This window comes from Vulpes vulpes, chromosome 2 (genome assembly GCF_048418805.1).
Source record: "Vulpes vulpes isolate BD-2025 chromosome 2, VulVul3, whole genome shotgun sequence".
NCBI classification, from domain to species: domain Eukaryota; kingdom Metazoa; phylum Chordata; class Mammalia; order Carnivora; family Canidae; genus Vulpes; species Vulpes vulpes.
In genome coordinates, this window is record NC_132781.1 from 45,734,820 (window position 1) to 45,758,251 (window position 23,432).

At 40.6% G+C, this 23,432-nt stretch overlaps 2 protein-coding genes across 3 annotated transcripts in view; one reads left to right on the forward strand and one right to left on the reverse strand.

The window, feature by feature from the left end:
• SMYD4 (SET and MYND domain containing 4) overlaps positions 1-3,716 on the reverse strand; it is a 54,669-nt gene extending 50,953 nt beyond the window's left edge. Inside the window, exons 1-2 of one of the 2 annotated variants that reach the window (XM_026016281.2) lie at positions 3,337-3,716; positions 2,364-2,509 (exon numbers count right to left, since the gene is read on the reverse strand). In XM_026016281.2, coding sequence (XP_025872066.1) covers positions 2,364-2,497 — 134 coding nt within the window. In that variant the 5' untranslated portion in view covers positions 2,498-2,509; positions 3,337-3,716. The remainder of the gene's footprint in view (positions 1-2,363; positions 2,510-3,336) is intronic. The other variant, XM_072747939.1, reaches the window with a different exon arrangement.
• The window catches only part of RPA1 (replication protein A1), a 77,826-nt gene continuing 58,049 nt past the window's right edge, over positions 3,656-23,432 (forward strand). The window contains exons 1-4 of the mRNA XM_026016282.2: positions 3,656-3,895; positions 19,479-19,529; positions 20,782-20,860; positions 21,515-21,623. Of these exons, the coding sequence (XP_025872067.1) occupies positions 3,863-3,895; positions 19,479-19,529; positions 20,782-20,860; positions 21,515-21,623 (272 nt within the window). The 5' untranslated portion in view covers positions 3,656-3,862. The remainder of the gene's footprint in view (positions 3,896-19,478; positions 19,530-20,781; positions 20,861-21,514; positions 21,624-23,432) is intronic.

Genomic DNA, 23,432 nt, shown 5'->3' on the forward strand with positions numbered 1-23,432 from the left:
AGAATCCACTTCTAAGATCATTCAGGTTATTGGCAGAAACCAGTTCCTTGCAGTTGTAGGTCTGATGTCCTCACTTTCTTGCTGGCTATTAGCCAGGAACTACTCTTAGCTTGTAGAGACTCCCTGCATTCCTTAGCATGTGGTCCCCCCTCATTTTCTTTTTTCTTTCCCCCACCCCCTCATTTTCAAGCACAAGCACATTCACATCTCGTGGCTTGAAGTTACTTTGTGCTACCAGCTGGAAAAAAAGTTCTGCTTTTAAAGATTTCACCTGATTAGGCTAGCCCATTCAGATAATTGTATCTCAAGGTCAACTGACTTGGGAGTACTGGTGGGGGAAGGGGCATCAGTTCTAGAAGTCTGTCTACCAGGGCGTCTGGGTGGCTCAGTCAGTTAAGAGTCTGCCTTTGGCTCAGGTCATGATCCCAGGGCTCTGGGAATGAGCCCTGCATTGGGTTCCCTGCCCAGTGAGGAGGCTGCTTCTCCCTCTGCCACCGCCTCTAGGTCGTGCTCTTTCTCTCGCTCTGCTCTCTCTCATAAATAAAAACAAATACATTCTTTAAAAAAAAAAAATAGAAGTTTGCCTACAACACCCTAAAATAATTTCCTACTCAGAATAAAAAGGCAAGGCACTTAGGGTCAACATGACTTGCATCACCTGCTACCCACCAATCCCCATGCATGTCCTATTACTTCTCTGATGTTATTTCCTGCTCTTCTTCCCCTGGCTTATTCTGTTCACTCACACTAGCCTTCTTGCTATTGCTTGAACGTGCCAGATATACTCCCAACCTGGGATCTCTGTCTGGAGTACTCTTCTCTCAGATATCTATCTAATTTGTTAACTCCTGTATCTCCAAGACTGCTCATTTCCATTTTTTTTTTTTAAGAAAGCATGAGAGTGCAAAAATGGGGAGGGCCAGAGGGAGAAGAGAATCTTTTTTTTTTTTTTTAATATTTTACTTATTTATTCATGAGAGACACAGAAAGAGAGAGGCAGAGACACAGGCAGAGGGAGAAGCAGGCTCCATGCAGGGATCCCGGGTCTCTAGGATCAGGCCCTGGGCTGAAGGCTAAACCGCTGAGCCACCCAGGCTGCCCTAGGGAGAAGAGAATCTTAAATAGGCTCCATGCTCAGCCTGGAGACCAAGGTGGGGCTTGATCTCACAATCCTGAGATCATGACCTGAACAGAAATCAAGAGTTGGACACTTAACCGACTGAGCCATCCAAGTGCCCTGAAACTTCCACCTTCTCAATGAGACCATATCTAATCACACTATTTAATACTATAATCTGGGGATCCCTGGGTGGCGCAGCGGTTTGGCGCCTGCCTTTGGTCCAGGGCGCGATCCTGGAGATCCGGGATCGAATCCCACGTCGGGCTCCCGGTGCATGGAGCCTGCTTCTCCTCCCTCTGCCTGTGTCTCTGCCTCTCTCTCTCTGACTATCATAAATAAAATAAAATTCTTTAAAAAAAAAATACTATAATCTGTATTCTCACTCCTGGCACTATTTCCCTTACCTTGTTCTATTTTTATTTTTTTCTATTTTGTACTTAGCACCTTTGTATACTATATATTTTGCTTATTTATGTTTAATGTCTATCCCTCTTTGCCAGAATTAAGCTCCTCAAGGATAAGTATCTGTGCCTGTTTTCTATTCACTAATGTATTTTCCTTCTTTCCTTCCTTCCTCTCAAGTAAACTCTACTGCCCAATGTGGGGCTTAACCTCACGACCCTTAGATCAAGAGTCATAAGTTCTACCTCCTGAACCAGCCAGGCACCCCTCACTGATGTATTTTTTGTTCATTAAGCATCTAGCACAGTGGCTAGCACAACAGGTGGCCAATAAAAATTCACTGAAGTTTTGGGAAACTCTTGCTTTAATTTTCTATATATGGTTGTACATACTAGGTTGTGATATAAAATAGTATTACTTACTACAGAGGGTAGTCAAGAGAGTGAAAAATACTGGGGTTAGACTACATGACTTCTAAAGTCCTTTCTCTTTTTTTTTTTTCCCTAAAGTCCTTTCTCAATTTGAGCACTTATAACTTTCTATGTGTAGCTAGTAAATGCCCACTATATCTTTTGGGAAATGGCAAAGTTCACAGCCTAGTTTCTAGAGCAAAGCATTGATTATTGAAACATAACACTGACACCAAAAAAAACTATTAGCATTCTTGCCTGCTCTGTAATAGTAGCTTAGAAAAAACTGGAAACAGCAAGAACTGCTGAATGCTCCAAAATATAAAAATCTGAACTTAATCGTTCCATGAAAACGAGATAGAATTTAAGAGCAAATGATAAAAGAGAACATTTCCTAGATCAAAATTTCCCCCGTTAAAGCTTTCACTCACTGAAGAAGCGAAGAAGAGTGAAGAAAGATATCCCTTAAAGCGTCTGCCGTAGAAATTGTGTCCTGAATGGACTTCGGGAGCAAAGACCACTTCTGAAATACATATGATTTCCACTCATCCACAGGCAGATCCATTCTACTTTAGGTCTATAAAATAAATAAGAAAATAAGGAATTCAGATTTCTACAAATGCACAATTCTAGGGGAAAAAAAATCAACCTTTCACTCCAGCAAACATGAAGCAACAAAATCAATTCTTGTGGTCTTTTTCCATAGTTTACATGCTGAGGATCTATTTTGTCTCACACCTATTCACCGAAAATCCTTTTATTCAGAAATATTTACTGAAGGCCTAATTTGTTCCACGCACCATGCTTGCCTCAGACCTCCATCTTCCCAAGCTGTTCAAGTCAGACATCACAGATTTTTCTCTCTCCCCACCTACTATTTAATTAACAAATGTATCTCTTACACAGCTGTTTTTTCTTTCAATCCCCAGGTCATTCAATTCATCTTCCACATTGAGACAGATGTAGGTCCTCTGACTTAAAGCTCCTCCAAGCTTTTGGGGAAGCCCTGTACAAATCCTTCACTATTCGACCCCTGGGCTCATTTTCTAATGCCCAAGTCTCACGTCTTCTTCTGTACTCTATTATTCTGAGCTACTTAAAGCTATCCCCAACTTGCCAGGCTATTTGCCTCTAGTTGTTGCATAGGCCATGCCATCCTTCTGGTAGCATCCCTATCCTCACTTAAGAGTCCACTCGGCAAATCTGCACACACCCCCTTCAAGAACCACTTCAAATAGCACCTCCTCCAGGAAGCCTTCCCTGATTTTCCATCTGCGAGCACGGAACACTTTATGTCTCTTCTGAGGCCCATATCATGTCTACATTGAGTTAAGGCTACTCAGTGCGGTAACTCCCTCGACAGACTACGCTTTCTTCCGAGGGCGGCGATCGGATCCTATTTACCTTAGGAAAAGCCCCGATGGGCCAAGCTCGGGGTTTAGCAACGGGGGGAGCTCGGCGTTTCGGTTGCTGAAGTAATCAAGCTGGTGCTTTGACTACCGTTGGCAGCAGTCATCAGCGAACAGCTCTCTCTTCTGGGCGACCAGTAGGCCTGTCAGCCAAAGGCCGAGCCAAGTTTTTTTTCCGAGACGCGTCTCGGAAAGCTTCCGGGACTAGACCTAGCGCCCAGAGCAGGAGCTAGCGTCATCCTTGGCGCGACCCACGCTCCGGCCCCGCCCCCTGGCGCAGCCGTCGGGTGACTAGGGCCTCAGCCTGGGCTCCCGCGTGTCACGTGGGCGGGCTGCTCGCAACGCCTCGGCCAATGCGGCGGCTGCCCCGCCACTAAGCCCGCCCCCGTGCCTTGCGCATGTCAGTAGGCGGGGGTGGTGCCTGCAGCTCCTTGGCCCAATAGCTTTGGAGCGCGCGGGGCCCCAGTAGGGAAGTGGGGTCTGCTGACGAGCTGGAGCGCGGGAGTTTGCGCGGCGGAGTCATGGTGGGCCACCTGAGCGAGGGGGCCATTGCGGTGAGGAGACGCCTGCGCACCGGCAGGCCGGGGTGGCTGGGGACCCTGGGGTTGTGGGGGTGGGAAAGGGAGAAGGGGGGCTGGAGGCGATGGGAGAGAACGCGGGAGAAGATAAAGGGGGTGGGGGAGACCGTCGAGTGACTCCCCAAAATCATCACCGTCTCCAAGAATTTTTACTGTCGTCTTTTAAACGTGCCCATGTTTTTTCTACTTAAGAAAAGGAAGCAGGGATCCCTGGGTGGCGCAGCGGTTTAGCGCCTGCCTTTGACCCAGGGCGCGATCCTGGAGACCCGGGATCGAATCCCACGTCGGGCTCCCGGTGCATGGAGCCTGCTTCTCCCTCTGCCTGTGTCTCTGCCTCTCTCTCTCTCTCTCTCTCTCTCTCTCTCTCTCTCTGTGTGACTATCATAAATAAATAAAAATTAAAAAAAAGAAAAGGAAGCAAAATTAACTCGATGGTCCCGCGTCTCCCTCCTTCGGCCACGCTGTCTCCTCCCTGTCCCCCATCCACAGCCAAACTTCTCTAGAGTTGTCTGTTTTCAGCTCACCTCCCATTAACAGACCCCAGTCCGTCGTTCCCTCGATCACGGTCGAGGGAACCTGGGCTGAAGTTAACGGTGTTTCCAAGTCGTTAAATCCAACAGACGCTTTTCCGTTTTTATCTCTACCAGAGTTCTCAGCAGTGTTTAGGTGTGTTGAGCATTTCGTCTTTCTGATAACACTCCCTTCTCTGGGCTTCTATGGCTTGGTTTGGCTCGTCTTCCTCGTCATATTTGCAGGTCCCTCGTTGTAAGTTTTTGTTTACTCAAGGTTATGTTCTGGGCCCTCTTTGACCAACACAGTCTCATTACCAACCATATGTCAGTTGCTCGTAAATTTCTTTGTCCGGAGCCACCTTTACTCTGAAAAATAGACCTCTATAGTGTGTCTGCCTGCCTGATACCTCAAAGGCATTTTTTATTTTATTTTTTTAAAAAAGGTTTTATTTATTCATTCATGAGAGACACACACACACAGAGAGAGGTAGAGACACAGGCAGGGGGAAAAGCAGGCTCCATGCACCGGGAGCCCGACACGGGACTCCATCCCGGGACTCTGGGATCACGCCCTGGGCCGAAAGCGGCGCTTAAGCTATGAGCCACCCGGGCTGCCCGGCATTTTTTTTTTTTTTTAAGATTTTATTTATTTATTTGAGAGAGAGAGCGTGAACGGCGGGGGGGGGGGGGGGGGGGGAGGGAGAAGCAGACTCCCCACTGAGCAGGGAGCCTCACACAGCTGGACCCCAGGACCCATCATGACCTGAGCCAAAGGCAGATGCTTAAGAAACTGAGCCACCCAGGCGCCCCCTTAAAGGCATTTTAAATTTAACATGTCCCAAAGCAAATGTGTTATTTTACTATTTGGGCCTCTTGGTGTTCCCTATCTGGATGAATGGCACCATTATCCATTAAGATATGCTAGCCAGTAATTGTGGAATCATGCTAACTGCAAACTTCCATCACCTTAGATGTCCAGTCCATCACCAAGTCCAGTGTTTTAACTCCACACATATCTCTTAAATCCATCTGCTTCTCTTCTTCTACTCTAGCTCCATCATTTCTTGCCTGGACTACAGACTTCCCCTCTCCCCCGCCAAACACACCAATTCCCATCACATACTCTCATTTGTTCTCTCTTCCTTTTATTTGTTTTTGTTCTTTAATTTTTTAATTTTTAATTTTGGTTTAGTTAATGTATAGTGTTCTGTTAGTTTCAGGTATACAATATAGTAATTCAGCAATTCTATACATTACTCATTGCTCATGATGAAAATTGTACTCTTTAATCCCCTTCACCTGTTTCTCCCCTCCCCCTACTCACCTTCCCTCTAGTAACCATCAGTTTGTTCTCTATAGTTAAGAGCTGTGTCTTGGTTTGTCTCTTTCTTCCTTTTTTTCCTTTGCTCATTTGTTTCTTAAATTCCATATATATATATATATATATATATATATATATAGTAAATCATGGGATTTGTCTCTCTGACTGACTTATTTTGCTTCGGATTATACTTTCTAGCTCCATTTATGTTGTTGGAAATGGCAAGATTTCACTCTTTTGCATGGCCAAATCATATTCTATTGCATAGGGATGCCTGGGTGGCTCAGTGGTTGAGCCTCTGCCTTTGGCTCAGGTCATGATCCCAGGGTCCCCGGATCAAGTTCCACATTGGGCTCCCTGCAGGGAGCCTGCTTCTTCCTCTATGTCTCTGCTTCTCTGTGTGTGTGTCTTTCATGAATAAATAAATAAAATCTTTAAATTAAAAAAAATATTCAGGCACCTGGGTGGGTCAGTGGTTGAGATTGCTTTTGGCTAGGGGGGGTGATCCTGGGGTCCTGGGATCAAGTCCCACATCGGGCTCCCCATGGGGAGCCTGCTCCCCAGCACTCTCTGCCTGTGTCTCTGCCTCTCTCATGAATTAATAAATCTTTAAAAAAAAGTTACATTGTATATGTGCACCCATCTTTATCCATTCATCTATCAATGGACACGTGGGCTGCGTCCATAATTTGGGTATTGTAAATAATGCTGCAATAAACATGGGATACATGGATCCTTTTGAATTAGTGTTTTCATATTTTTGGGTACTCAGCAGTGCAATTAGTGAATCCAAAGTAGTTCTACTTTTATTTTTTTGAGGAACCCCGATACTATTTTTGCACCAGTTTCCATTCCCACTAGCAGTGCACAAGGATTCCTTTTTCACGTCGTCCTTGTCAACACTTGTTTCTTGTGTTGATTTTAACCATTCTGAAAGGCGTAAGGTGGTATCTCATTGTAGTTTTGAGTTGCATTTCCCTGATGATGAGTGGTATTGAACATTTTTTTCATGTGTTGGCCATTTGTATGTCTTCTTTGGAGAAATGTCTGTCCATGTCCTCTGCCCATCTTTTAAATTGAATTGTGTTTGGGTGTTGAGTTGTAGCATTTCTTTATATATTTTGGATACTTAGCCCTCATCAGATATGTCATTTGTCTTCTCATTCAGTAGGTTGTCTTTTAGTTTGTTTCCTTAGCTGTGCAGAAGCTTTTTATTTTTTATATTTTAAAGATTTTATTTATTTATTCATGAGAGACACACACAGAGAGGCAGAGACATAGGCAGAGGGAGAAGCAAGCTCCATGCAGGAAGCCCAATGTGGGACTTGATCCTGGGACTCTGGAATCACGCCCTGAGCCAAAGGCAGATGCTCAACCACTGAGCCACCCAGGCATCCCAGAAACTTTTTATTTTGATGTAGTCCAGCAGTTTATTTTTGCTTTTATTTTCCTTGCCACAGGAGACATATCTAGAAAGATGTCGCTACTGCTGGTGTCAGAGAAATTACTACCTGCGCTGTCTTCTAGGATTTTTCTAGGATTTTTATGGTTTAGGTCTCACATTTAGGTCTTTAATCCATTTTGAGTTTATGTTTGTGTATGGTGAAAGAAAGTGGTCCAGTTTCATTCTTTTCCCAACACCATTTCTTGAAGAGACTTTTTCCCATTGTGTATTCTTTTCCTCCTTTGTTGAAGATTAATCATATAATTGGGCTTATTTCTGGGTTTTCTGTTTTGTTCTATTGATCTGTGTGCCAGTACCATACTGTTTTGATTACTGTGGCTTTGTAATATAACCTGAAGTCTGGAATTGTGATGCCTCCGGTTTTGTTTTTCTTTTTCAAGATTGCTTTGGCTATTTGAGGTCTTTTGTTGTTCCTTATAAATGTTAGGATTATTCTAGTTCTGTGAAAAATGTTGGTATTTTGATAGGGATTGCATTAAATGTGTAGATTAATTTGGGTGGTAGAGACAATTTAACAATATTTATTCCTCAAAACCTGTGAGCATGGAATGAATGTCTTTCCATTTTTTTGTCTCTCTCTCTCTCTCTCTCTCTCTCTTTTTTAAATTCCTGGTATATTTCTTACTCTTGCACGTTCTTTTCCTTTTTTTTTTATTTTTTATTTTTTTTATTTTTTTAATTTATGATAGTCACAGAGAGAGAGAGAGAGAGAGGCAGAGACATAGGCAGAGAGAGAAGCAGGCTCCATGCACCAGGAGCCCGACGTGGGATTCGATCCTGGGTCTCCAGGATCACGCCCTGGGCCAAAAGCAGGCGCTAAACCGCTGCGCCACCCAGGGATCCCTGCACGTTCTTTTCCATCTGCCTTTGTGGCTCTTCACTCTCCCCTCCCTGGCTAACAATCTTCAAATCTCAGCTCACGTCTTCAGAGAAGCCTTCCTTGACTTACTAGCCTAATTCTCTTTATTTTGAGACCCTAATTCCTGCTTCTTCACTTACTACCTGTGCAACTTTGGGTAAGATACTAAACTTTGCCTTTTGTCTTAAAATGAGGGTAATGATGCCTAGTACCTACTGCCTAATGTTAGGGGGAGGATTAGGTGAGCTATTTAAAGCGCTTAGTCCATGCCTGGTACACAGTAAATGCTCAGTATATGTTACCTCTTATTAATAATTGTAGATGTAATTTTTAAAAAATATTTATTCATGAAAGACAGAGAGAGAGAGAGAGAAAGGCAGAGGGAGAAGCAGGCCCCATGCAGGAAGCCTGACGTGGGACTTGATCCTGGGTCTCTAGGATCAGGCCCTGGGCTGAAGGTGGCGCTAAACCCCTGAGCCACCGGGGCTGCCCATCGGATGTAATTTTTTATTTGACTAATATCAGTTACTTTCTGTCTTCCTCACTGAATTATAAACTCTTTGAGGCCTAAAATTACATCTTTTTTTTTTCTTCCACAAAATAGTCTCCTAAATACCTGGAGCAGTGCTGGCAAGTTTTAGGTTATCCAGTAAATGTTAGCTAGGTGTGTATGAGGCAGTGAAAAGAAACGGACCGAGATGAATGAGCAAGAATAGTTGGCAGAGTGGAGTGACTATTTGAATAAATTAGGAATAATTAAACCTGAGAGCTGATTGCAAATTATAGTTCTCATTTACTTATACCTGCTACCTTGTGCCTTTTTTTTTTTAAGATTTATTTATTTTCAGTGGGGAGAGGCAGAAAGAGGGAGACAAGCAGACTCCCCACTCAGCTGGGAGCCCCAATGGTGCAGGGCTAGATCCCAGGACCCTGAAATAACCTGAGCTGAAATCAAAAGTTAGTGGCTGAACTGACTAAGCAACTCAAGTGCCTCTACCTTGGGCTTTTGAGATAAATTAAGAATCGTCTTTCACTTTTAAAAAGAATGATTAGGGATCCCTGGGTGGCGCAGCGGTTTGGCGCCTGCCTTTGGCCCAGGGCGCGATCCTGGAGACCCGGGATCGAATCCCACGTCGGGCTCCCGGTGCATGGAGCCTGCTTCTCCGTCTGCCTGTGTCTCTGCCTCTCTGTCTCTCTCTGTGTGACTATCATGAATAAATAAATAAAATCTTAAATAAAAAAATAAAAAGAATGATTGTAGTGTTAATAATTTGATCAGGGGATCCCTGGGTGGCACAGCGGTTTGGCGCCTGCCTTTGGTCCAGGGCGCGATCCTGGAGACCCAGGATTGAATCCCACAGCGGGCTCCCGGTGCATGGAGCCTGCTTCTCCCTCTGCCTGTGTCTCTGCCTCTCTCTCTCTCTCTCTCTCTGTGACTATCATAAAACCAACAAAAAAAATTTTTTTTTGATCAGTTTTTGCTATATTCAAAATTTTGGAAGCATCTCTGCAGTGTTAGGTCAAGTATTAAGTTTTGTTCATAAATGACAAAATTTTTATGTGGAGAACTTTTGCCAACTCTGATTATCAGCTAAAGCAAGTAGTATTATTTTAGTTCGAAAGACACAGGCTGAAAGGGTAAGAAACTAACACAAATAGTAGAGGCATTTAGGATAAAAGCTAACATAAAAGAGATTATGCATGGAAGTATTGTGGTAAGTAGAATAAATAGCATTTGTATCTTAACTTATTGGGTAATAGAAAGAAAGGAGAGGGGACTAATATTTCTGCCATTTCCAATGTGCCAGATACTTTATTTATAATAGTACTTACAGTAACCCTGAATTACCTGCATCTCACAGATGAAGAAATTAAAGTGCAAAGAAGTTAAATAATTTGTCAGTGGGGTGAAGATTTGCACGTGCCCTTAACTATTTCATTCTGTTGTTTTTTATTTTTTATTTTTTTAATTTTTTTAATTTTTTTAATTGAAGTGTAATTGACATACAGTATTCTATTAGTTTCAGATGTTTAGCATAGTATTTTGGTATTTTTATATACTAGGAAATGATCCCCATGATAAATCTGGTTACTATCACTCACCACACAAAGTTATTACATTGTTACTGACTAAATTCTCTGTGTTGTGCATTACATCTCCATAACCCATTGATTTTATATCTGGAAGGCTGAAACTCATACTACCCTTCACCCATTTTGCCGGCACCCCCCCAGTCACTCCCACTTTTGTAACCAATAGTTTGTTTCTTGTATCTATGAGTCTGTTTCTGTTTTGTTTTATAGATCCAACATGAAATCATACAGTTGTCTTCTCTATCGGGTTTATTTTATTTGGCATAATACTGTCTAGGTCCGTGTTGTCACAAATGGCAAAATCATTCTTTTTGATGGCTGAGTAATATTCGTGTGTGTTTCTTCATCCATTTATCTCTTTAGAGACACCTAGGTTGCTTCTTTATCTGATATTTAGTTTTTTTGAGGAGCCTCCATACTGTTTTCCATATTGGCTGCACCAATTTATGTTTCCCACCAACAGTAGTATACAAGGGTTCTCTTTCATCCTCATCTTTGCCAACACTTTGTATTTTTTGTCTTTTTGATGATAGCCAGTTGGTTATGGTTTTCATTTGTAGTTCCATAATGATTAGTGATATTGAGGATCCTATTTGTTTTGTTGGCCATCTGCAGGTCTTTGGAAAAATGTTCTAAAGTCTTGCCCACTTTTTAATTGGGTTTATTACTTTGTATTTTTATAGGCAATGTTAATTTAGAAAATTTAAGGCAATTTTGTCTAAATTGTACATATCATGTTGTATGTCCCAGAAGATTTGATCTTAAATTCACTTTGTGATGACACAAATTAAAAAGAATAATAAATTAATACGTGCATGTGGTTTTAAAATCAAATAGAGCAGAAAGGTGTTTTATGAATTTACTGACCTTTTGCCCCACCGTGCCCCAGTTCTGTTCCTTAGAAACTAAAAAAAAAAAAAAAAAAATCATCTTTATTGAAACTCAATGTGATTTACACTTAATGAAAGCTGTAATGTATATAATAAGTATATATGGTAAAATCTCATCAAGTTGTGTGCAGTTTGATGAGCTTTGGCAAATGTATATACCACTCCAATCTCCCTGCTCTTTCCCTATTCCTTGCCTACAACCTAGATAAACCAGAGTTTTAATTTCTGGGTTTTTTTTAAAATTTTTATTTATTATTATTTTTTTAATTTTTATTTATTTATGATAGTCACAGAGAAAGAGAGAGAAGCAGAGACATAGGCAGAGGGAGAAGCAGGCTCCATGCACCGGGAGCCTGATATGGGATTTGATCCTGGGTCTCCAGGATCGCGCCCTGGGCCAAAGGCAGGCGCCAAACCGCTCCGCCACCCAGGGATCCCCTAATTTCTGGTTTTTAATCTCTATAGGTTAGTTTTGACTATTCTAAAACTTCATGTGAACTTGTATCTGGCTTCTTTGTCTCAGCAAAATGTTTTTTGAGATTTATCTATGTTTCAGTAGTTTGCACCTTTTATTGCTGAGTAGTATTCCGTTGTGGGAATAAACACTATTTGTTTAATTTACCTGTTGTTGTTAAACATTTGGGTTATTTTCATTTTTTGGATTTTATGAATGAAGATGCTATGAACACTTATGTATAGTCTTTTTGTGGAAATAATATTTTCTTTGCTCTGGGATAAATACCTAAGAGTGTACTTGCTGGTTTATATGTTAAGTGAATGTAAGAAATTGTTAAACTATTTTCCAAAGTGATTGTGAGAATTCTAGTTGCTCCATACCTTTGCCAACACTTAGTTTTGTCAGTCTTTTTAAGTTTAATTGTTCTAGTGAATGTATAGTGGTATTTTGCATCTACATTCATGAGTGGTATATAGGTTTGTATTTTTTCTTAGAATGACTTTGTTTTTTCTATCAGGTAAACCTAACATAAAATGAGTTGGAAAATGTTCTCTTCTGTTTCTTGACATAGTTTGTGCAAGATTGTTTTGTTTGTTTGTTTTTTGTCTTTACATGTTAGATAAAATTTACCAGTAAAGCCATCTGGACCTAGCGTTATATTTGTTGGAATATTTTAAATTATAAATTCAGGGATCCCTGGGTGGCGCAGCGGTTTGGCGCCTGCCTTTGGCCCAGGGCGCGATCCTGGAGACCCGGGATCGAATCCCGCGTCGGGCTCCCGGTGCATGGAGCCTGCTTCTCCCTCTGCCTGTGTCTCTGCCTCTCTCTCTCTCTGACTATCATAAATAAATAAAAATTTAAAAAATTTTTTTAAAAAATTAAAAAAAATTTAAATTATAAATTCAGTTTCTTTAGTGGATGTAGTACTATTTAGATTCTCTGTATTTTTTTGTGTCAGTTTTTATGTCAGTTTTGATAATTACCCATTTGGGTAATTATTAAGCCAAATGGGACTTACCCATTTAAGTTGTTTCATAAAGTTGTTACTAATTTTCATTTATTTCGCATTTTTCACTTCTGATAGTGAAAATATTTTCTTCTTCATCAGACTAGCTGGAGCTTTATCAATTTTATTAATCTTCAAAGAACCAATTTTTGGTTCAGTTGCTTTTTTCCTCTTGTTTATCCATTTTCTATTTTCTTGATTTTTGCTCTTTTTATCATTTCTTCCTTCTACATGCTTGAATTTAGTTTATTTATTCTTTTTCTGGTTTCTTATGGATAATTGATTTTGGGCCTTTTTTCTTCTCTAAGCATTTAAAGCTATAATTTTTCCTCTAAGCATTGCTCTAGTGAATCCCATAAATTTAGATAGATTGTATTTTCATTTTCATTCTGTTAATAATACTTTCTAATTTCTCTTGTTATTTCTTTTTCAACAGATGAGTTTTTTAGTTTATTGTTCACAGGGCACCTTACTGGCTTAGTATGTAGAGCGTGTGACTCTTGATCTCTGGGTTGTGAGTTCAAGCCCCAAGTTGGATATAGAGATTACTTAAAAAAAAAAAAAGTTTACTGTTTAATTTCTGAGTATTTGAAAGTTTTCTAGATATCCTATTGTTAGGATTTTTAGCTTGATTCTAATGTGGTCAAATAACATACTCTATGAATTCAGTCTTTTGACATTTATTGAGACTTGTTTTATCTTGATGGAAATATTCTAGGTGCACTTAAAAGAATATGTATTCTGTAATTGGTAGATGATCTAATTAGGTCGAGTTGGTTGATAGTTTAATCTTTCCTATTCTACATATTTTTTGGTCCATTTACCCTATCAATTACAGAAAACAGAATGTTGAAACCACCAAGTATAATGGTGGACTTGTCTATTCTTCTTTTTGTCTATTTCTTCTCTTAATTATGTAGAGTTTTGCTTCATGCGTTATTGAAACTATTATTAGGTGCATACATTTATCATTGTTGTGTCTTCTTCAGGAATCAACCCTGTTGTTATAAAATGTCCCTTTTAATCTCTAGTAATATTCCTTGTCCTGCAGCCTTCTTTGCCTGCCAGTAATGATATATCTTTTTCCAAGGTGTTATTTTTAACCTCTTTATATTTGAAGTGCATTTCTTGTAGACAGCAAATAGTTGGATCTTATTCATTCTGACGATTTCTGCCTTTTAATGGGAGTACTTGAACCTCATTTACACTTAATATTGTTGCATGCTTGGGTTTAAGTTTTTCATTTGCTACTTGTCCCATCTGTTTGTTGTTGTTTAGCTTTTCCTGATTTCCGGATTATTTGAGTATTTTTTATTATTTGAATTTATTTCCACTCTTGATTAGCTGTACTCTTTGCTTTACGTTTTTAAGTATTGCTTTAGAGCACTTCATCTTAGTTTGGACTACTATTACAAAATAGACTGGCACACAACAGATTTATTTTTCATAGAGGCTGGGAAATCTGAGATTGAGGTGCCAACAGATTCAGTTCTAGGTGGGGGCTGTGTTTCTGGCTTGTACCCATCTCACTGTGTGTTTACATGACCTCTTTGTGGGAAGACAGAGCTCTAGTGTCTCTTCCTCTTCTAAGAGCAGTAATTCTTTTTTTTTTTTTTTTTTTTTTTTTTAATGAGAGAGAGAGAGAGCGAGAGAGAGCGAGAGAAGCAGGCTCCATGCAGGGAGCCTGATTCAGGATTTGATCCCGGGACTCCGGGATCACACCCTGAGCTAAAGGCACTCAACCACTGAGCCACCCAGGTGTAAGGGCAATAATTTTGATATGGGGTATCCACCCTCATGACCTCATTGAAACTAAGTACCTCCAAAGGCCCCACCTTCTGATGTCATCATATTGGGGATTAGGGCTTCAACATTTGAATTGGAGGAGGAGAGACAAATATTTAGTCTAAATCATGGTGATTCTCTATTATGTATGGTGGATACACAACATCTTAGTTTCAGGTGTACAACATAGCAATTAGATAAATTTATGTTATGCTATGCTCATTATCAAATGTTTTGATCTTAGAATACTCTTTATTTAAAGGTTTTATTTATTTAAAGATTTTATTTATTTGTTTATGAGAGACAGAGAGAGAGAAAGAGAGAGAAGCAGAGACATAGGCAGAGGGAGAAGCAGGCTCCATGCAAGGAGCCCGACGTGGGACTCCATCCCAGGTCTCCAGGATCAGACCCTGGGCTGAAGGCAGTGCTAAACTGCTGAGCCACACAGGCTGCCAAGGTTTTATTTATTTTAGAGAGAGCGAGCGCGCATGTGTGAGCCTGTGTTCGATCAGGATAGGAGCAGAGGGAGAGAGTGTCAAGCCGACTCTGCCCAATGCGCAGCCTGACACAGGCCCAATCTCACAACCCTGAGATCATGACCTGAACCAAAGAGTGGGACATTTTTCTGACTGAGCCACCCAGGCACCCTGATCTTAGAATACTCTTAAGGGATCCCTGGGTGGCGCAGCGGTTTAGCGCCTGCCTTTGGCCCAGGGCGCGATCCTGGAGACCCGGGATCGAATCCCACACGTCGGGCTCCCGGTGCATGGAGCCTGCTTCTCCCTCTGGCTATGTCTCTGCCTCTCTCTCTGTGTGACTATCATAAATAAATAAAAATTAAAAAAAAAATCGTTGCCCCTCTTACCCCCAAGAGCTTTTGTTTTTGTGAGATAGCTACCTTACCATATTTGAACTTATAACTGAGATATTCTAAAATTATTTGTTCATTTAAGATAATAATAAACTGCTAGCGTAAATAACATTTTTTTGTGAGAAACAGCTATGTATTTCAAAACAAGTAGAAAATTGATACTGTTTTACATTTTTGCACATTGCTTTAGTATCTGGCTTTAGAAGATATGACAGCTAGATTTTCATATCAGCTTCTGCATTCAGTATATTGATATTTTTGGGGAGAGGTGATCTATATGAAGGAAATCCAGCCTCAGGTATGTAGTTGGGAAAAGGGAGAGATTTTAAATATTTCGGGCTTCTTTTTTGATCGTTGTGATATTGTATATTACATATATTTGGTCTTGGGGCTCCTGGGTGGCATAGTCAGTTAAGCATCCAACTGTTGGTTTCGACTCTGGTCATGATCTCAGGGTCCTGGGATCGAGCCCCAGGTGGGGCTCTGCACTCAGTGCTGAGTCGGCTTGAAATTCTCTCTCCCTCTGCCTTTCCCACTCTGTGCACACTCTCTCTCTCAAATAAATAAAAAATCTTAAGAAAAAAATAAAGAAGGTTGGAACTCAACCCTACACTCCCCTCTGCCCTGCCACTGTCCCCCGAGAGAGTCAGGATACATTGATCTAGTCACCAGTGGCCAGTGATTTAATCATCATGCCTATGTAATGAGACCTTCAAAAAACCCCTAAATAGGAGGGATCAGAGAGCTTCCAGGTTGGTGAATGCATCTACATGCCAGGAGGATCACACACCCCAAACTCCATGCAGGGACAGAAATTTCTATGCTTAAGACCCTCCCAGACCTTGTCTGATGTACCTCTTCTGGTTGTTCATTTGTATCCTTTATAATATCTATTATGATAAACCAGTAAAGTGTTATCCTAAGTTCTTTGAGCCTGAGGAGGGGGTCATAGGAACCCCCAGTTTGTAGGCAAGTTAGGCAGAAGTGTGGGCATCCTGAGGACCTGCTGCTTGAGGTTGGTGTCTGAAGTAAGCAGGGGATAGTCTTGTGGGACTGAGCCCCTAACTGGTGGGGTCTGTACTAACTCTACATAGTGTCAGAGTTGAATTAACTTGTAGGACACCCACTTGTTGTCTGCAGAGAATTGCTTCACGTGGAAAACCCACACATGTGGTGTAAGAAATGGCTGTGAAGAGAAAAAGGTTTTCTCTAATACTACATCAAAATTCAACAAATGGTAGTTTCTTTTTTTTTTTTTTTTTTATAACAAATGGTAGTTTCTTAAAGGTTAATTGGAATATAGAATTGGTCTATCTTGGGGCACCTGAATGTCTCAGTCGGTTAAGCATCTGCCTTCAGCTCAGGTGATCCCAGGGATCTAGCCCCCAGTTGGCTTCCTGCTCAGGAGGGAGTCTGCTTCTGCCTCTCCTTCTGCCCCTCCCCCTGCTCCTGCTTTCTTGCACATGCACAAGCTCTCTCCCTCCCTCCAAATTAATAATTTTTTTTAAAACCAGTCTATCTTGCATTTTGAATGGATCTTTTGCTAATGCGTTATAATATCATGCATTGGTCATTTGGAAAATATGGTTCATTGCATTATTTAGATCATCCAAATATTGATGTATTTCATTACACAACAAAAATTCATGCTTATTGACCACGGTAATTTAGTCAGAAAAGTTTGCAAGCATTGATAAGCTGTAAAGTTTATTGCTAATGGATAGAAGTTTTCAAAAGTTCTGATTTTCGCTAGAAAACCCTTTCATGATTGACAGTAACTATCATTTTCCTTGAAAACAGGTTCACTTTATTTTTGAGAAAATATTTACTAAATTCTGAGGTTTAAATAAGGGGTTTGTCAGTTGGCCTTTCAAGTAAAAATGATACTCTGTGGAAAAAAAGCAGTTCGTTCAACTCACAAACAACTTCATAAGTGCTTTTCCTTGGGGTGACAGCCAATAATCCAGTGTGCAACAGAAGTACTTTTTGCCTACTTCCCATACTGTTATATAGAATATTTTAAAATTTCTTTAAAGACTATTGAGTTATAGGGCACCTGGGTGGTGTAGTTGGCTGTGTAGTGCAACTCTTGGTTTCAGCTCAGGTCATGGTCTCAGTTTCATGAGATCGAGCCCTGTATTGAGCTCCATGCTCAGCTTGGAATCTGCTTGAGGATCTCTCCCTCTCCCTGTGCCCCTCCCAGTTGTGCATGCACATGCATGCTCTATCTCTCTCTCAAATAAATCTTAAAAACGAATATTGAGTTGTTTTGGCAGACTGTTCATTTACTTGCAAATCAGCTGATCCCACAGAGACTGGAATGGGTCTAGAATAGCTTTTACTTTGGTCTAGTTTTGTCCTGTTTCTAAAGCACGGCCTTTCTGGGGTTTCTCCTGAATGCAGATGTTTATTGAGTTTTCTGCCCTCTGGCTGGTTAGAACTCAACTGTATTCTAGCCTGTGGGAACTCCACTGATTTTTCATTTTAAACTGTCTAATACTTACTTTTGGCCTAGCCTTGTGGAATCTCTCTTTGTATGCACAGCTTAGAATTCAGCCAGAGACTCAAGGGAAATCCCGTGTAGGTTATTGAAGCTCTTTCTCTGTGTAGCACCCTCATCTCTGGTACTCTGCATCCATGAAATCCAGCTAACTCACCTCCCTGAACTCCTACCTGTGCTCAGCAGGGCCCCCACACTCTTCTTGGGTTCCTTTGTCCATACTGTGGTCCAGAAGTGCTTCTGTACAGAAAGCCAGGATGATTGTAGGGTTCCCCTCATTTCAGTGACCACAGTCTTACTCTACCTGTTGTCCGGTATTTGAAAATAATTCGTATATTTTTGTCCAGTTTTTTAGTTGGTGGCAGAAGGGCTAATGTGGTACCATTTATTTCAGCATGGGCAAAAGCAGAGGCCAGAGAACCAGTCTTCACTGCTGTTAGTTTTTCTGGTGGTCACCTTTAATTATTTATTTGAGGGGATCCCTAGGTGGCGCAGTGGTTTGGCGCCTGCCTTTGGCCCAGGGCACGATCCTGGAGACCTGGGATCTGGTCCCACGTCGGGCTCCCGGTGCATGGAGCCTGCTTCTCCTCCCTCTGCCTGTGTCTCTGCTTCTCTCTCTCTCTCTCTCTGTGACTATCATAAATAAATTAAAATTAAAAAATTCTTTAAAAAAAATTATTTATTTGAGAGAGGAGAGCACACATGCCAGAGAGTGGGAAAGAAGGGCAGAGGGAGAGAGAAACCTAAGCAGACTCTGCTGAGCGAAGAGCCCAAGGCTGGGCCTGATCCCAAGACCCTGAGATCATGACTTGAGCTGAAACCGAGAGCCAGACACTTAACCAGCTGTTCCACCCAGGCGCCCCCTGATGGTTACCTTTAAATGATGGCTTTTTAAAACAAACTAAAAGCCTGATTGATATTCTGTTTTTTTTTTCCCAGATATTATTGGGGGGGGGGGGGGGGTGAGTGCAGAGGGAGAGGAAAAAGGAGAGAGAATTTTAAGCAGGCTCTATACCCAATGCAGAGCCTGACACAGAGTTCCATCTCACAACCCTGAAATCATGACCTGAACCAAAATCAAGAGTCAGATGCTTAACCAACTGAGTCTCTTTTTAAAATTATTTTCATAATTGCTAGTAAAAGTCATAAGGTTTTCAAAAGATATAAAAAGAGGATTCAGGATGAGGTCTGCCTCACACCTGTGGCCCCTACTCATTAGACACCAGTGTTACATAAACATTCTTTTAAGGCTGCATAATATTCTGTTTTAAGGATTTACCATATTTAGTATTTCTCTATTAATGGGCACTATAATCAGATTAATGTCCTGTTCTCAATGAGTATGTATGTGATGCCTGTATTTTGGATGTAGGAGGTGTATCCTTGTGGTAAGCATGTATCCCACTTTTATGATTTTATTATTTGTCCATAGTGATAAAACTTAAACTGGATTTTCAAATGATAAGCTCCAAAAAGTCTCTTTAATAATGTTAACTGTGGGGGGGGGGGGAAATCCCTGGGTGGCGCAGCGGTTTGGCGCCTGCCTTTGGCCCAGGGCGCGATCCTGGAGACCCGCGATCGAGTCCCACGTCGGGCTCCCTGTGCATGGAGCCTGCTTCTCCCTCTGCCTGTGTCTCTGCCTCTCTCTTTCTCTCTCTCTGTGACTATCATAAATAAATAAAAATTTAAAAAAGAATAATAATGTTAACTGTGGTTTATTCAAAATACCAAACTGTAAGAATATGTTATATTTTGGTCATGATTTTAATGTGTATCTCATTCTGTTTTTACTCTTTCAGGCCATAATGCAACAGGGAGATACATCCATAAAACCCATCCTCCAAGTCATTGTGAGTACCTATGAATGTTTTATATCAAACATTTTTTAAACTTTTTATGTAATTACAAATGATATTTGATTAAGCACATACAGATTTGTCCACTTTAGGAAATTCTCTCCCCCCAAATAGGCCAATCTTATTGTAACCCTAAGAGAGGAACCAGGCCTTTCTTTTTCCTTTCTTTCTTTTTTAATACTGTGCTAGCCAGGTTTAGACTTTGGGGGTTCAGATTTGAGGCTTTGCCTTTCTGTTCTTTCCACAATTGATGGATGCTGTGGTGCTACCCATCATTACTACTGCTCCTTACTTTTCTTCCTGCCCTGAGATTTATCCTGCTCAAATCTGCCTTATGTGGGCCTGCAGTGAACATATCTGCTTAAAATCTTCATTACCCTGTCATTCAGGGACGCCTGGGTGGCTCAGCAGTTGAGCATCTGCCTTTGGCTCAAGGCGTGATCCTGGAGTCCTGGGATCAAGTCCCGCATCAAGCTCCCTGCATGGAGCCTATTCTCCATCTGCGTGTGTCTCTGCCTATCTCTCTCTCTCTCTCTCTGTCCTCTCTGTGTCTCTCATGAATAAATAAATAAAATCTTTAAAAAAAGAAAAACTCATTCATTTAAGGAGTTCTCAGATTTTAGTGGGAATTTTAAAAATGCATGGAAGCAGTATCCTGGATCATCCCTGCAAATTCTGAGTCAGTAGCCCTGATGATCTCCCTGTTACTCCCAAACTGGCTGCTGTTCATCTTAAAGCTCTGTTTATGTATTTCACTTCCTTTGGAGAGTTGCCTCTGATTTCCTTCAAGGTGTGGTAAATGTCTTGTCTGTACCCCCGTGTCATGTGCATAATTCTCTATGTCTCTTTGCCTCTGTCTCCACCTCATTTGTAAGCCCCTTCAGGGCAAGGATTCTTTTTTTCCATTTTGTATTTTTAGTATGTTTTCTGCATAACACCTTGCATATATTAGGTGCATTGTCATATCTTTTTTAAAAATTAATTTTCAGTCAAATTTGAGTTGGGGAGAGATAGCAGAGGAGTATATTTTATTCTCATCTGTGTTGTGTTTAATAATGTTAGTAGAGGCTGGAAGGAAAATCATCAAATGTAATTTTCTTTTGCTTGGATTTAGGTGTCAAGAGAATGGGCAAGCAGTTCAGTGTTTGTTGAACTAAAGACGAACCCACTCTCCTGCCACTTAAGTTTACTTATCCCTGGGGACTGGGGAGACAACCTGGCTAATGAATCAAATTTTCTATCCTAGAACATCCGTCCCATTACTACGGGGAATAGTCCACCCCGTTATCGACTGCTTATGAGTGATGGATTGAACACTCTATCCTGTAAGTATGATGTATAAATCTAGGAATTTGCATTTAAATGATAAAAGCACACCCAGCACTCTGATTACAATAATTTGGGGGCATTTCAGAAGCGTACATTTGCTTGGCCATGCACTTCATTCAGACAGAATTATGGCTGGCAGAGAGCATTCTAACAATAGACTGGATCTAGTGGAAAGCTGCCACTTGGCTTAATTAATTTTCTCTAACTGGTGCTCTGTTTTCTTTGATTAATTTCCCTCAGGATGATACTGACATTTAATGAATATAATGGGTTAGCTGTCCTATACTTGCCTTTTTTGGGTTTTATTTCTGTGTTGGAAACCTTGCAAGGGAGAAAGAATTTGCAAAATAGATGCTTGCTATCTCTAGTCACAAGGTGAAGAACATAGAAAAGACTTCCTAGTCTTTGTCATGAAACCTGAATGATGGAAAAAATTATTTTGAACACTTGAAGAAATACATTTCAAAGTACCAGCAGATGTTTAAAGCACAGTAAATTATACTGTTTTTCACTATGCAGAATCCGAGTGGTTTTAATTTTAGAAACCTGTTCAAAATAATTGTTTTCCTTTACTAGTCTAGGTGTGATGAGCTTTCAGACTGTCATGATTGAGATGTTGTGGGGACTGAAATAATCTCTGTGCTTTTCAGCTTTCATGTTGGCAACACAGTTGAACCCTCTCGTTGAGGAAGAACAATTGTCTAGCAACTGTATTTGCCAGATTAATCGATTTATTGTTAACACTCTGAAAGATGGAAGGTATGTGGTGTTTTTCTTTATTGTGGGGGGTTTTCTTTGGTTTTATTGTGTTGTAGAATGGGGACTAATTTTTCTTTCAGCAGAGAATACCACAATTCATTTAGGAATAAAAAGACAATGATAAGTTTTCAGCTAAGAGTTTACAGCTATTGAGATCTGAACCTTAGGTGACTAAAACATGGCACCAAAGGAAGAGAAATTTGGAAACAAATTGGAAATTTCAAAGCAGGAGATTAAAACAGAATACAGAACTTTTATTTTTCATCTCTTCAGAAGCACTGTTTTTAGGATTCTCTTTTGAAATATCTTAATGAAAAGGGGTTACTGGGGGTCTCTGGGTGGCTCAGCGGTTTGGTGCTTGCCTTCGGCCCGGGGTGTGGTCCTGGAGTCCTGGGATCGGTTCCATGTCAGGCTTCCTGCAGGGAGCCTGTTTCTTCCTCTGCCTGTGTCTCTGACTCTGTCTCTGTCTCTGTCTCTGTCTCATGAATAAATAAAGAAATCTTAAAAGAAAGAAAAGCAAAAATGATGTAATTAATTATGTAACACTGCCCTTTTTTTGCAGTCTTGACTCTTTCATCATAAATACTTTATTTAGCCAATATAGTATGCTGAGTACTGACATGCTCTGCCGCTAGAAGTGCAGTGGTGAGCTCCTGGGTAACTGTTACTCCTGGGTAACTGTTGCTAAAATAGGACCTTTTTTGTTGGGGAGAGGCTTTTAAGTTTTTTATTTTCGATCACAGAACGCATAAGAAACAAATACAGCAAGCATTCCCATCTTAATAAGGGTATGTCAGTGTATGTTACAGTGTCATCTATAGGTTTCCAAATAACTTTTGCTTTGTTTGCTACATGGTTGTCCTTCTTTTAACTTTCAGCTTCTCTGTTCTTAACCTTGGATGTCTTTTATAAACAGCACATGATTAATTGGGGAGTTTATTCTGCTTAATTTATTATTGATTTTTTTTCTAACTTTTGTGTTTTTACCATGTTTTTGCTTTATATTTTTCTTGCCTTAAATTGAGTTTTTCCTTAATTTTTTTCCCCTCTACTGGTTTGAAATACATTCTACTTGTGCTGTGGTTTTGTTTGTTTATGGGTGTTCTTACATTTAAAACAATCTATATGGGACGCCTACATGGCACAGTGGTTGAGTGTCTGCCTGTGGCTCAGGGCGTGATCCCAGGGTTCTGGGATCGAGTTCCACATCGGGCTCCTTTCATGAAGCCTGTTTCTTCCTCTGCCTGTGTCTCAGCCTCTCTCTGTCTCTGTCTCTCATGAATAAATAAAATCTTAAAAAAAAATAATAACCCATATGCGAATTAACAGAAATTCTAAGATAGGTCTATTTTTACCGTCCTCTCAAATAAGCAAAGGTCTCAAAACATTCTATGTTCAGTGTTATAGCTCAACTTTGTTTTTTATTTCTTTGAATTAGTATATTCTCTATGTAGGCAGCTGTTACTTAGACTTCCCTGTAGTTTGCTGGCTTCTCTTTGCCTCCTTCATCACACTCTTTCCTTTTTAGTTCAGTTCTCATCTTCCTGAAGAATATCTTTTAGCAGCTCTTATAGGGAAAATTTATGGATGATAAAAATCTGTCATCTAAAAGTGTCTGTTTCATTCTCAGTTAAATGAGACAAGGTATAGAATTCTAGGTTGACAGTTACTTAGTTCTGTATATCATGTAGTAGGATCTTCACCCGATAGAATTTTATGTTCTTGTCACTGTGTTTTGTAAAACAACTTTTATTATACAAGTAATATATACCTATATTTTAAAACTCACACGAATAGGGGTTCACTTAG